This window comes from Ochotona princeps, chromosome 3 (genome assembly GCF_030435755.1).
Source record: "Ochotona princeps isolate mOchPri1 chromosome 3, mOchPri1.hap1, whole genome shotgun sequence".
NCBI lineage: Eukaryota > Metazoa > Chordata > Mammalia > Lagomorpha > Ochotonidae > Ochotona > Ochotona princeps.
The window spans coordinates 50,462,376-50,474,396 of NC_080834.1; the positions used below are offsets into that span (position 1 = coordinate 50,462,376).

A 12,021-nucleotide genomic window follows, 5' to 3' on the forward strand; every position below is an offset into this window, starting at 1 on the left:
GTTGAACGTGCATATTTTGGTAGGTTTCCTGCCAGAGTGCTTTTAAGAAAACTGACATGTACAAACCTATGTGTGTATTACGCTGTGACATTTCCCCATTTATGCTGATGCATTGGAAACCAGTGTTGTGACATTCGTGTACCCAAAATGGCAAAAATAAAATTTTCAGAAGAAAAATACGTTTAAACCAGACTCAGATTTAGGAGGAAATCTACTTGAAAATATGCAGCTAGCAGGATCTATTAAGTTTATGAAGAATACTTCTTATCCAAATAAAAATGTGTTTGTGAGGAGGGTTGGGTTATTTAGGTCAGTATGTGGAGCTACCAGAGGAGAGGATGTGACATACAAATGTTGCCTAAGTTAATGGGATTTTGAAGTGGAACATGGGAAACGCATAGGGGCCAGAAGTTGGTTTTAGGGGAAATTTCTAGATTGCTTGCTGATGATTCAAGAGTGGCTTCCTTTTAAGGGATGGACTGGGCTGAAGCTAAATCATCAGGTATGTGCAGTTCTCTCACTGCGTCCTGTCTTGGGAGATTCCTTGCTTTCGGATTTTCACTCTAATTGAGTCATTAATGGCTTAGGGTACTTGCCAGGCGGTGGCAGTTATATTGTGGCCAAGTTAACTATTTAAACTACAACACATTAAGGATGAGTTTGGGTGAAGAAAAGGCTTTGGTACGGCTCATCTCAGACTTGACCATTTATTTATGTGGATGTTTACTTTATGCAAAGATAAATAGGTCAGGATTTCCAAGTCAGATGCTGTAGTGAAATTGTAGTTATTGCCTCACCTAATGTTTTCACAGATTAGAAGCCGTGGAGGGGCAAAAGGAGAATGGATTAACGGGACAGTACTTGATGCTGCCCCAATCTCCAAAACCAATCAATTGAGGGGTTTTCTAAATCTCAGTTTAATAACATAAAGCCAAAGGCTCATTTTAATTCTATTTTTTGTCATTCACCACTCTCCTGAAAGGAAAAAGCATTTTATGTTGTTAAGCATCTAACTCACCTTTTTACTATCAACTGCTTCTTTGGGTAGAGAGAGGAGTCTTGCTGTATGCTTTGAATTTTGATCAAATAAGAATAGAAGCTACTTTTAAAAAGGTTCCATTTTACAAACATATACACTGACTTTTCCACTTAAAATGATCTCATAATTATGTTTTCATGTGATCAAATTATTTTATAAGCTTTTGAGTTGTATTGAAACCAACTATTAAGCTATTATTCATGTTAGAAAAAGTGATTAAGAGAAAAAGCAAACAACCATACACAAGTTTCTGCTTAAAATTCTGAGCTAATAATAGAAGGGATTGATTTTAGTTTAATAGGTGTTGTATATTGCTAGTAGCAAAGCCATAAGCTATAATAAAGTAGATGAGTAAGTACAATCTGTGTGTGTTCTTACACGCTAGTTGATCGACATGGTCAGGTTTGCATACTCACATCCTCTGTTTTTAACTTGTACACATTGTGTGATGGAAATTTTTGGTCCTGCACAAAACAAGAGACAATGGTGATCCAAGTTTGCTAAGCTTGAGAGTATCCATCTGTTGCCAATCTTATTTCATCTCTACCGATTCTTCTTCCCACACCTCTATCCCCACTGGCTTTGTTTTTGGAATAAAGCAAATTTCCAACACCCAATTTCATGCTTCAACATACATTATAAAACAATACCTTCTTGCCTAGCAACAATATCATTACTGCACTAGAATAAAATAAGAAAAATGGGCCCGGCGGCGTGGCCTAGCAGCTAAAGTCCTCACCTTGAACGCCCCGGGAGCCCATATGGGCGCCGGTTCTAATCCCGGCAGCTCCACTTCCCATCCAGCTCCCTGCTTGTGGCCTGGGAAAGCAATCGAGGACGGCCCAATGCATTGGGACACTGCACCCGTGTGGGAGACCTCGAAGAGGTTCCTGGTTCCCGGCATCAGATTGGCGCACACCGGCCCGTTGCGGCTCACTTGGGGAGTGAAACATCGGATGGAAGATCTTCCTCTCTGTCTCTCCTCCTCTCTGTGTATCTGGCTTTCCAATAATAATAAATCTTAAAAAAAATAAGAAAAATGACATTTACTTTCAACTGTAAAACTTTAAAATACCTCTGATAGCCTCAGGTGCTATTTTAGAGTTGACATGTTTGAATCTGGATCCAAACAAACTCTGTGCGATGCCTTCAGTTCATGGCTCCTAACTTGTAATTTCCTCCATATTCCTGCAGAAGAAACTGGGTTTTGTGTCCTGAGGAATTCCCCACTTTTTTGAATTATGCTGCTTGAATCCTCGTAATATTTCCAAAAGTTATATTCTTCCAGTATTTTGTTTTCCAAAAATTTTGGTTCAAACTTGAGTTTCCACATTCAAGCTTTTTGTATATTTTTGAGACTAGATTTTATGTGACCACGCACTGCTGCATTGCATAGTTAGCCATTTGTCGGGACACCTCTAGTTTTATGCAGTTTACATTGCTCAAGAGGTATCACATGAATTTATTTAGCATAAAGATAATCACAGACGTGTAACTAAAAAGTTTTTTAGTAATCAGTGATTATTGATTTCTATAGTTTTGATAGGGATTATATCAATCTGTGCCATTATTAATTTATTTAATGGGATTTCTGTTGCCTTCTGTATGTACAAGTTCTGCATCTGTGGATTCAACCAACATGGTTCAAAACATATTTGGAAAAAACTACTTAATGAGTACATATTTTTGTCTTGTCATAATTTCCTAAGTGATAGAGTGTACAACAATTTCATTGCAGTAGATATTGTAAGTAAACTAATTTGGTTTAAAACACACAGGAGGATGTTCACAGGCTATATGAAAATACCATGTCATTTCTATAAAGCCTAAGCTACCATCAGATTTTGATAAGGGTGAGAGGGGCTTCCTAGAATAAATCCCTTGACAATAGCCAGCAATGGCTGTGCTTGATAAAGGACTTTCCTCACTAGTTCTTTGATTATTCTGAGATATGTTTTGGTAGAAATGGCTTACACATTTCTTCTTCTAGTTTCATGAATACTAGTTTCCTCAGATTACATAAAACTTTACAAAGAGTAGATTTGTTAATTTACCACATGAAGTTAGAAAAAAAAATCAAGACCATAGGCTTACCTCAGTCGTGGCACGATTTATTTCTGCACTCAACGGCATTACACACAATTTTTGTTTGATTGCAATTTATTAAATCTGGACTTAAATATCTATGTCTCTTATTCTTCCAGGCCATTCCGGAGATGTGCATCTGAAAATAAAATATTTGGTTAGTGATTCCTAAGATTAATTGAATAAATGTATTGTTTCATAAAAGCTCTTTTCTGGGACATGGTGTTCAGCTGCTACTTGAGATGGTTTCATTGCACATTAGAGCACCTGATTCAGGCCCCAGTTACTCTGCTTCTCACTGATCCAGCTTCCTGCTGGTATACCTGGGGACCTGCAGACTGCCATGGAGGAGACCCAGATGAAGTGCCTGGCACTTTGCTTCATCCTGGTCTTGCCTTGGCTAACGCAAGTGTTTAAGCATGATGTAGTCTGCCTTCCTCTGCCCCTCCACTCTCCCTGCCACTGTCTTTCAAATAAATAAATACATCTTATAAAAAAAGTTATTTTCTTTTGCTACCACTATTCAGCAATGGTAATTAATAAATGTTCTATTCAGTTGTGTTTGAATTCTATAGAGAAATTTTAAAAGGAAATGTGATTCATTTTGATTTTAATTTGACATGGTTATGCTATTCCATTTTAATTTTAATTTGAAATACTACAGACAAATTACTGCTTTGTTTAAAATAATTTCTTCTTATATTTAAAAATAATAGTTTTGGTGGTATATTGATTAACTATATTCTAGCTTTCCTTATTTAGCGTAACTGCTAAATGGTCAATGTAGCTTTTTAGAATTCTTTTCAGATCTACGAATTTGGACATCAAGAAAAAAGAAGCAGAACATGGGTTTATTATAAAAGACCCTAGTAGTGTTTAGATTTTTTTCTTTAGTTTCTGGAATATAACATCAATAGTAAAAATAAAAGCAATTAATTTGATTCATAATTTAGTAATGAAGGATCATCTTAATTCTATTGATAACATTTAGAAAGTAAGTGAATTATCTCTCTCCTTTTAAAGAACATACGGAGTTAGGAATTTTAAACATTCACGATTGGAAAACTTTCGGATTACACAATCAATAATTCATTGTTTTCTTCATTGATCAAATTTATGGTAGGCTTTCTCCTTTTCTTAGCAGAGCTCATTTTCCTCTCTTTTCAAAATCAGTTTCCAAGTAATATCTAAAACCTGCATTATGGCCAAGGTTGTAATGCACAATGAGTATATCTTCTAAGGATATTGGGTTTAAACCAGGTTGACATTCGTTCAACAATGGCATCTCCAGGGGCTGACTCCCCTCTCTTCATTCAGGGTCCTGAAAACCCTAAATATTAACTGTTTTGAATGCCAGCCTTGATATTTTTTTAAACAACACATCTTTTTAAACCAAGCAAAGTAGGGAGAAATTTTTGTTTTGATCTGTATCCTTTCTAATGGCAGTATTTTCCATTTCTGCATGTATCATTAAGGATATTAATGATTTTTGAAAACTAACTGCATTTTTATAATCAGAGCATGAGATTGAATGGTGATTTTAAGCATGATATAAAAATTTGAACCTCTCTCCATGATATGCTTGTGTACATTGTATTTAATTGGCTTTATCATTCCATGAAGTATAACGTGATTCTTGGTAAGTAGATTGAGAAAGATTTGCAATTTTCACTTGATACAACTCATTTCTTCACATGTGCAGATCCTAATTTAGGTGTTGAGAAGACAAGACTAAGCAAATTAGGGTCCTTTCATTCAAGGATCTTATAGTTTCTTGGAGCTACCACAGTTCAACATTCCCTCTAAAATTGCCTTAAAAACTATTAAAGTGGGAAAGATGGGAATATTCTAACTTAGGCATGAAAGTAAAAGATAATGAGTTCAATAAACGTCCTAAAGAACAGTGTAAGCCTACCCGATGAAAAACAGTTCTGTGCCCGACGTGGTAGCCTAGCAGTTAAAGTTCTCACCTTGCACATGTCGGAATCCCATATGGGCACCGATTCTAATCCCGATGGCCCCACTTCCCATCCAGCTCCCTGCCTGTGGCCTGGGAAAGCAGTTGAGGATGTCCCAAAGCCTTGGGACCCTGTACCCACGTGGGAGACCTGGAGGAGTCTCTGGACTCCTGGCTTGGGCTTGGCTCAGCTCCAGCCTTTGCTGCCACTTGGGGATTAAATCAGCAGATGGAAGATCTTTCCCTCTGTTTCCTTTCTGTATATCTAACTTTGCAATAAAAATAAAATAAAGCTTAAAAAAATTAAAACCCGACACTCCTCAAACTTTAAAAACAAACAAATAAAAAAAACTCCAAAACAATTCCACACTTGTACCATTTATACACAGATGCACATGTCATTCCTGGGGGTGATTGGGGAGCCCTTGAGACATTAGGGATGATCATCAGGAACCAGAACATCCCGGACTAGGCCACAGCGCTCTCTTACATCACTAAGATACAGTCATGTGCTGAACTGTTTCTATTTGAAATTTCTAACATTTGCGGAATAGATGTTGCTGTGAATTCTGCTAACCAATCCTCTGCATGCCTTCAGAAGGGAAAACTGTGAATGACACAACCTGGCAGAAACCCAGCAAGCCTGAAAATGACTCCGACATCAAAAGACCCTGTCAGCTAAAAGGTAATTGCTAAATTTAGTTTAGCTTACTTGGCATTTTCTCAAAGTAATTTAAAGGGCAGATAAGAAAAATTTACATCTTTCACCATTAAAATAAGCAGGGCAGTGTGGTCTGCCTAGAAAGGAAAATAAGAAAATAAGAGAGGATGGAATACACTGTAAAAAAGCAAACATAAATACACACATATACATATGAAAAGGAAATGAGGTCTAATTGAGTTACCTGTGGAAGCAGAAAGTGATCAACTGCAAATAATTTTTGAATGTCTTTAATGACTAACAGGATTTTAAATGCATAAAAATAAGCAAATAGAAATTCTCTGGAAATATAACATCAACAGATTAAGTATTTATATTTTGATTTGCTAAAGCAATTTAGGAAAAATTATCTTGATTATTAATTCAAAATTACAGTATTTTATAATTCAGAAATTTCTAAGAACAAATTAGTAGTCTAGCTTTAAAAATTCATTAATAATAAATGAATTCATAATTAAAATAACTTTGGGAAGCTAATAAATAAAACAGAAAGCTCTAAAGATTCAGAGATGACAACAGTTTTGAAAAAAATTGATTTGGTTGGTGTTTCTTTACATGAGTCTTGGGAGAAGAAGTTATTAATGATATTAACTATTGAGAGTTTAGGAGTTGTTGGTCATTAATGTTTGTGTTAAAAATATATGTTTTTATATTTTTGGACAGAGGAAATTCCAACCCCTTATCATAGCTAAATTTTTAAAATGTAATTACACATTTTATTCAAAATTTGCATTGTTTATTTTCACAGAGCCCTTATTTTTGCAGTTAATTGTGGAGATAAAATTTTCCTTTGAAGTATGATTTTATATGTTCATAATTCTTGTTAATTTAATTAAGAATTAGTAATTTTTTGTCTGTAATGATTAAAATGCTTCAGGCTTATTTGAGACATTTTCTTTTAGTTAAATGGAAAGTTTTAAATCTGTTAAGTTTTAGTTCAACTCTGCCTTCTCAAATGAGCATCAGCTGCGTTCATCTGCATGCTGTGTCATCAACTGACCATTGGCCATTTTGATTAAACATCCACTCATTCTGTTCATTCACCAAGCCCTCTGATGAGCATGTGCCATATGCTATACTATCACATTTTGATCTGTGAATAAGGAATGCGTAACTGTAGTAGAGATCATTTTTGATCATAAATTTTTCCATAAACCTCCCTAAGTTTTTGTTTTCTAAAACTGCATTTCTGTGAAATGTTTGTCAGCTGGAGTTTAACAGGATTACCTGCCTAAATTCAAACAAACAAAATACAAAACAACCATTTAGAATTATCTTGACCTTAAGTGAAATGTTTCTGATTGAGGATGCGTTGTTTGTCAGAGAATGACAACAAAAAAATAGATCTCACAGAATATTTCTCAACTTATTGCATGACTAGGTACGTTCGCTGTCTGCTTGTGTGTCTGTGTGTATGTTTATGTTCAAGGAGTTCAGCTGACATTTTAGCAGCAGCAGTTGATTCACAGGACATTCCCTAGGGATTAATGTCATGCTGGAAAAAGATGATGGCCTGAGACCAAGGCTATTAGTGCCAATGTAAATTACAGGGAGACGTTCAGAGAGGGCGGGAGCACTACAAGTTGTGGGCTCAAATTTAATGGGTGTAGTGTCTTCATTTGGAAGGCCCAGAATATTTCTAAGCAATTAGTGCCCTACTTATCAACCCATAATATTTCTCTCATTTTTCAGTGCTGCTTTTCAGTTGTTGCTGCCTCGGGATAGGCAAGCAATCTGGGAATCTCCCTGAGCTGAAGATGGGAGACGTGTAACAGTGCTATCATCTACAGCTCATGATATTCTTGAATGCTGATGATGAAATTACAAAGACAACCTCAATAATAATAAAAATATTTAGGAATAAGTTGTAGGCATGGCATCAATTCCCAAGAAAATATGTTACAAATTTCAATGCAAAAGTAGTGTTTCTACATCATTAACATTAAACTAATAGCATTTATCAACTGAATTTGAACTGTGGTAATGCAACAGGGTGGAGGAATCCACCATGGGGGGTGGTTTTAAGAAGGGGTGGGGGGAATACCAGTGCCTATAAAACTGTGTCACATAATGTAGTGTAATCAATAAAAAAAGTGTCAAAAAAAATAAATAAACTAATAGCATTTAAATGCTAAATGCTAGGAACCTGATGAAAAACTTCCGGAGACTACATTTACCTGATGCTTTATGGCTGATATTTTAATTTGTAAAGATTTTCACGTAGATTAACAAGATGACTATGGATGGTTATATAGGTTAAGAAAAAAATCGTTACAATAGATTGGGTCTTAAAAGCCTAAATAATTTAGTTTTCTTAGTCCAGCTCCTTCTTTTAAGAAAAAGAAAAATTACCAATTGTTTGCCATTGTTGTTAATTCCATACATTTGGTATTGGGAGATGCAATGCTATAAGTTTGGGGTACATATAACTCTCTCATATGCTGATTTCATTGCATTCGGGTGAAGTTCCAGGAGTTGGATGGATGGATCATATGTTAAATATAAAGAAAATGTGTATGTCTACTCTCTGAAATACTACTGAGCCATAAAAAGAATGGAATCCTATCTTTTGCAACAAAATGGAAATCATAATGCTTAGTGAACTATGCCAGTCCCCCAAATGACATAATATAATGTTTTCCCTGATTTGTGATAACTAATACACAAAATACAAAATTGTAATCTATATGAGCAAAATTGATCTTTTAAGATTTCATTATTGTGGGATCGGCACAATGACTGAACTGATAAATCCTTCACCTGCCAGCCCAGCATCCCATATGGATGCCAGTTTATATCCCAACTGCTCTATTTCCCAACAAGCTCCCTGCTCACGGCCTGGGAGAGCAGTGGAGGATTGTCCGAAGCCTTGCGACCCACGTGAAAATCCTGGAAGATGCTCTGAGCTGTAGTGTTTGGCTCAGCTCAGCTCTGACTGCTGGGGCCATTTCAGAAATGAACTCTCAGATGGAAGAATTTTCTGTCTTTCCTTTTCTCCATAACTCTGATCTGCCTTTCCAATAAAAATAAATAAATCTTTCTGAAGACTATTTGATTATTGCATAGCCCTTTTCTATACTCTTGAGGAATAGTATTTTTGTTTGTTTTTAAACTGCTATTTGTTGAATTCTTTAGCTGGAGAACATTTAAGGTTATGATTCTGTAATAAACTGAAACCGTATAATTATAAAAACTAAACAAAAAATAATAAAAGGAGGCTGGAAATACAGGCAGGAAGAAAGGTAGCATGAGAGGTATCATTACGTTCCTAAATTTGTGCATACTAAGTAAATGGATTTTGTTCACTTTATATAAAGTAACTTAAACATTATAACAGAAAAATAACAATATATATGCATATATTGTTATTAAAACATTGCATCCATAAAATAAAGGTAAGAAAAGTTGAGTAATGAGGAATTAGAACTATAAGATTGGCTAAATATCTAGAGAAATTGATCTGCAATTTATGTTCATTGTATTTTCAACATTATAGAGAAACTCTTCAGACTCTTCCTTTGTAAGCTAAATTTTAAAATCTTTACATTTATTTCAAAAGAAAACTAACATGAAACTTCTGAAATATGTAGTGTCTACCCCAAATCAAGTTTTAGATAAAAATAGTTTCAAGAACAGAGTTTTCACAGTTTATACCACAAGTTGTGAGAATAAAGGAACTAAAACTATTGGGGAATTTAGAGGTTTTTTTCAGCCAGTGTTCCTGTGACAGTCTACATCACAAAACAGTTCAAGAAAAAAATTAGCATATGTAAAAATTAACAGCGTGGGGGCAGGACAAGTCTGGATTCTGATTAGTAATAGAAAGAGTATTAACTCCACCCACACTGAAGAAAAAGTACACTTGAAATAAATCCTCCTTATGTAAGGTATCGATGAGACTCATTCTCAGAAGAATCCCTGGGCCCACCACTCCAACGGTGCTTTGAAACTTCCTTTTCATCCGGAACTTTTGTCAGTGGCATGTATTAGGCAGTCTTTGTGGTAGTAGGCACATAAATATCCTGCCATAATTGTTCTAGACATCAGTGATTCCTTTTTTAGATTGGTCTGACATTGAACACCCTTATTTCAAGATGGAAGATGTCCAAAGTCACAAATATATGAATCTAGATGATTTTTAAGAATGACCAATTTAGGGCCTGGCGGCGTGGCCTAGCAGCTAAAGTCCTCACCTTGAACACGCCGGGATCCCATATGGGCGCCGGTTCTAATCCCGGCAGCTCCACTTCCCATCCAGCTCCCTGCTTGCGGCCTGGGAAAGCAATCGAGGACGGCCCAAAGCCATGGGACCCTGCACCCGCGTGGGAGACCTGGAAGAAGTTCCTGGTTCCCGGCTTCGGATAGGCATAGCACTGGCCGTTGCGGCTCACTTGGGGAGTGAATCATTGGATGGAAGATCTTCCTCTCTGTCTCTCCTCCTCTCTATACATCTGACTTTGTAATAATAAATAAATAAATAAATCTTAAAAAGAAAAAAAATGACCAATTTAATTAAAATGCATTTCTCCAACTACACTGACCTATTTTTGGCATGTGTGGAGGGGAGTCCTATCATACCTGAGTGTCCACTTTTGATGAGGGAAATGCTCTCAGCCCCACTGCATGCATGCTAGAGCAAAGGTTGCATGCTGCAGTGGGTGCCTCTTACACAAGGTGACTTCAAAAAGCTTGTGAAAGTGAAATTATAAGATACATTTATTTTGCTGTAAAATTATGTAAAATCATGTAGTGTAGAGGGCCTTCAAAAACTTCTTGGAAAACACACACTATGAAAAACTATGTATGACCCTCAATTTCTAAGCATTAAAATAAACTTACATCATTTTCATTTCTCATGACCTTCCTGCAGCACCTTTAAATTTCCAGAAAACCTTTCTGAATTGAATGCTGAAAACACATAGAATCTAGTGCTTTGTGAATATGAATCTTGGGGTCCTCCGACTATTCAGGGAAGTTCGAAGACTGCAGTGCCTGCTTCAAATTCATATGATCAGATCACCCGTAGAGCTGCTCAAAAGCTGATTAGAACTCAAGTTTTTTTCTTTTTTTAATTCCACCTCATTTTTTTCTTCTGCATCTGCATTTGAGAGGCAGAGAAGTCTCAGTTCTTCACGCTGGATGGTGCATTTTACACCAATGCTTGAGATCCACAAAGTACTCCATGTACATTCTGATGGGCTGCTGTGATCAACCTTCCCAAGTTCTTATCACTATGAATTGAAGGTAGACATTCTCTGTTCCTTTTTTTCCTTCTAGAGCATGCCAATAAGGAAGAGCAGAAAACTGAAGGAATTATTGCACGAATAAAGCAATAAAGAACAAGAGAACAGTCATGCGCTTGCATTTTTGTGTATCTCAGGATCTTCACCTGGGAAAAAAACATCTGGGGATTCAGTGACCCATGAAGTCTTGTCCTCATTCAATACCATGCATATTTCAGATCGAAATAAATGAAGCCCTTTCTACAGGGACTGAAAGGGAACTGCTGCTACTTTTGAAAAGGTTTCATTTAGCTGCAAGCAAAAGGATGCCACATTCCAAGGCTGTCACTAAAGCATGCATAGAACCATTTTGACATAAATAATTCATGTTGAGGAGACCTAAGCTAATGAAGCTCAAAATGCCAGGGGTAGGAAACTTAGTTTAACAAAAACAGATGAGGTGATAACCACATAAAATCAGCACTTTTCAGTTAAAAGTGGTTTTTAAGCCAGAACGTTATTATTTATTATCCAGAGAGCAACTGAGTCCCAACAAGAGTTCATGATTTGCTCAGATGCATGGCTGGCCGGTGGCATTCTTGGTTTTTACTTTGTTACGTATCTACTTTATGTTAATGTATTTTTGTACTAAAAAATAGCCTTAAGGAAACAGATATTTGTTATCTGGCCAACATAATGCCTTAATAAACTAGTTCAACTATTGGAAATAAACATCACATTCTACCTAATGTTCTTAAATTCTATAATTTTTCTCTCTTTATAGATATCAATGAAGTTATGAATAATAACATACATACCCTTCAAGGAAATCCAATACATGGAGTCTCTAACCAGGTAATGTGAATAATCAGTCTTGTTATTGAACTCTGAAATGCTCCAATTACAGTGTGGGATGTTTGGCTTGCTTTGTAGCTGTTTTGTAGTAAGTTACTCTAGGTTGTATTATAATTGATATGTAATGTCTCTGTGAATCGGG

At 36.2% G+C, this 12,021-nt stretch overlaps 1 protein-coding gene and 1 long non-coding RNA gene across 3 annotated transcripts in view; one reads left to right on the forward strand and one right to left on the reverse strand.

Moving 5' to 3' along the window:
• Positions 1-12,021, forward strand: part of SAMSN1 (SAM domain, SH3 domain and nuclear localization signals 1) — a 157,662-nt gene that overhangs the window by 29,067 nt on the left and 116,574 nt on the right. Inside the window, exons 3-5 of the mRNA XM_058661756.1 lie at positions 3,244-3,281; positions 5,680-5,766; positions 11,809-11,879. Coding sequence (XP_058517739.1) covers positions 3,244-3,281; positions 5,680-5,766; positions 11,809-11,879 — 196 coding nt within the window. The remainder of the gene's footprint in view (positions 1-3,243; positions 3,282-5,679; positions 5,767-11,808; positions 11,880-12,021) is intronic.
• Positions 3,141-12,021, reverse strand: part of LOC105942035 (uncharacterized) — a 197,751-nt gene continuing 188,870 nt past the window's right edge. The window contains exons 4-5 of one of the 2 annotated variants that reach the window (XR_009245162.1): positions 11,843-12,009; positions 3,141-3,263 (exon numbers count right to left, since the gene is read on the reverse strand). This is a non-coding gene — a long non-coding RNA (uncharacterized LOC105942035). The remainder of the gene's footprint in view (positions 3,264-11,842; positions 12,010-12,021) is intronic. The other variant, XR_009245164.1, reaches the window with a different exon arrangement.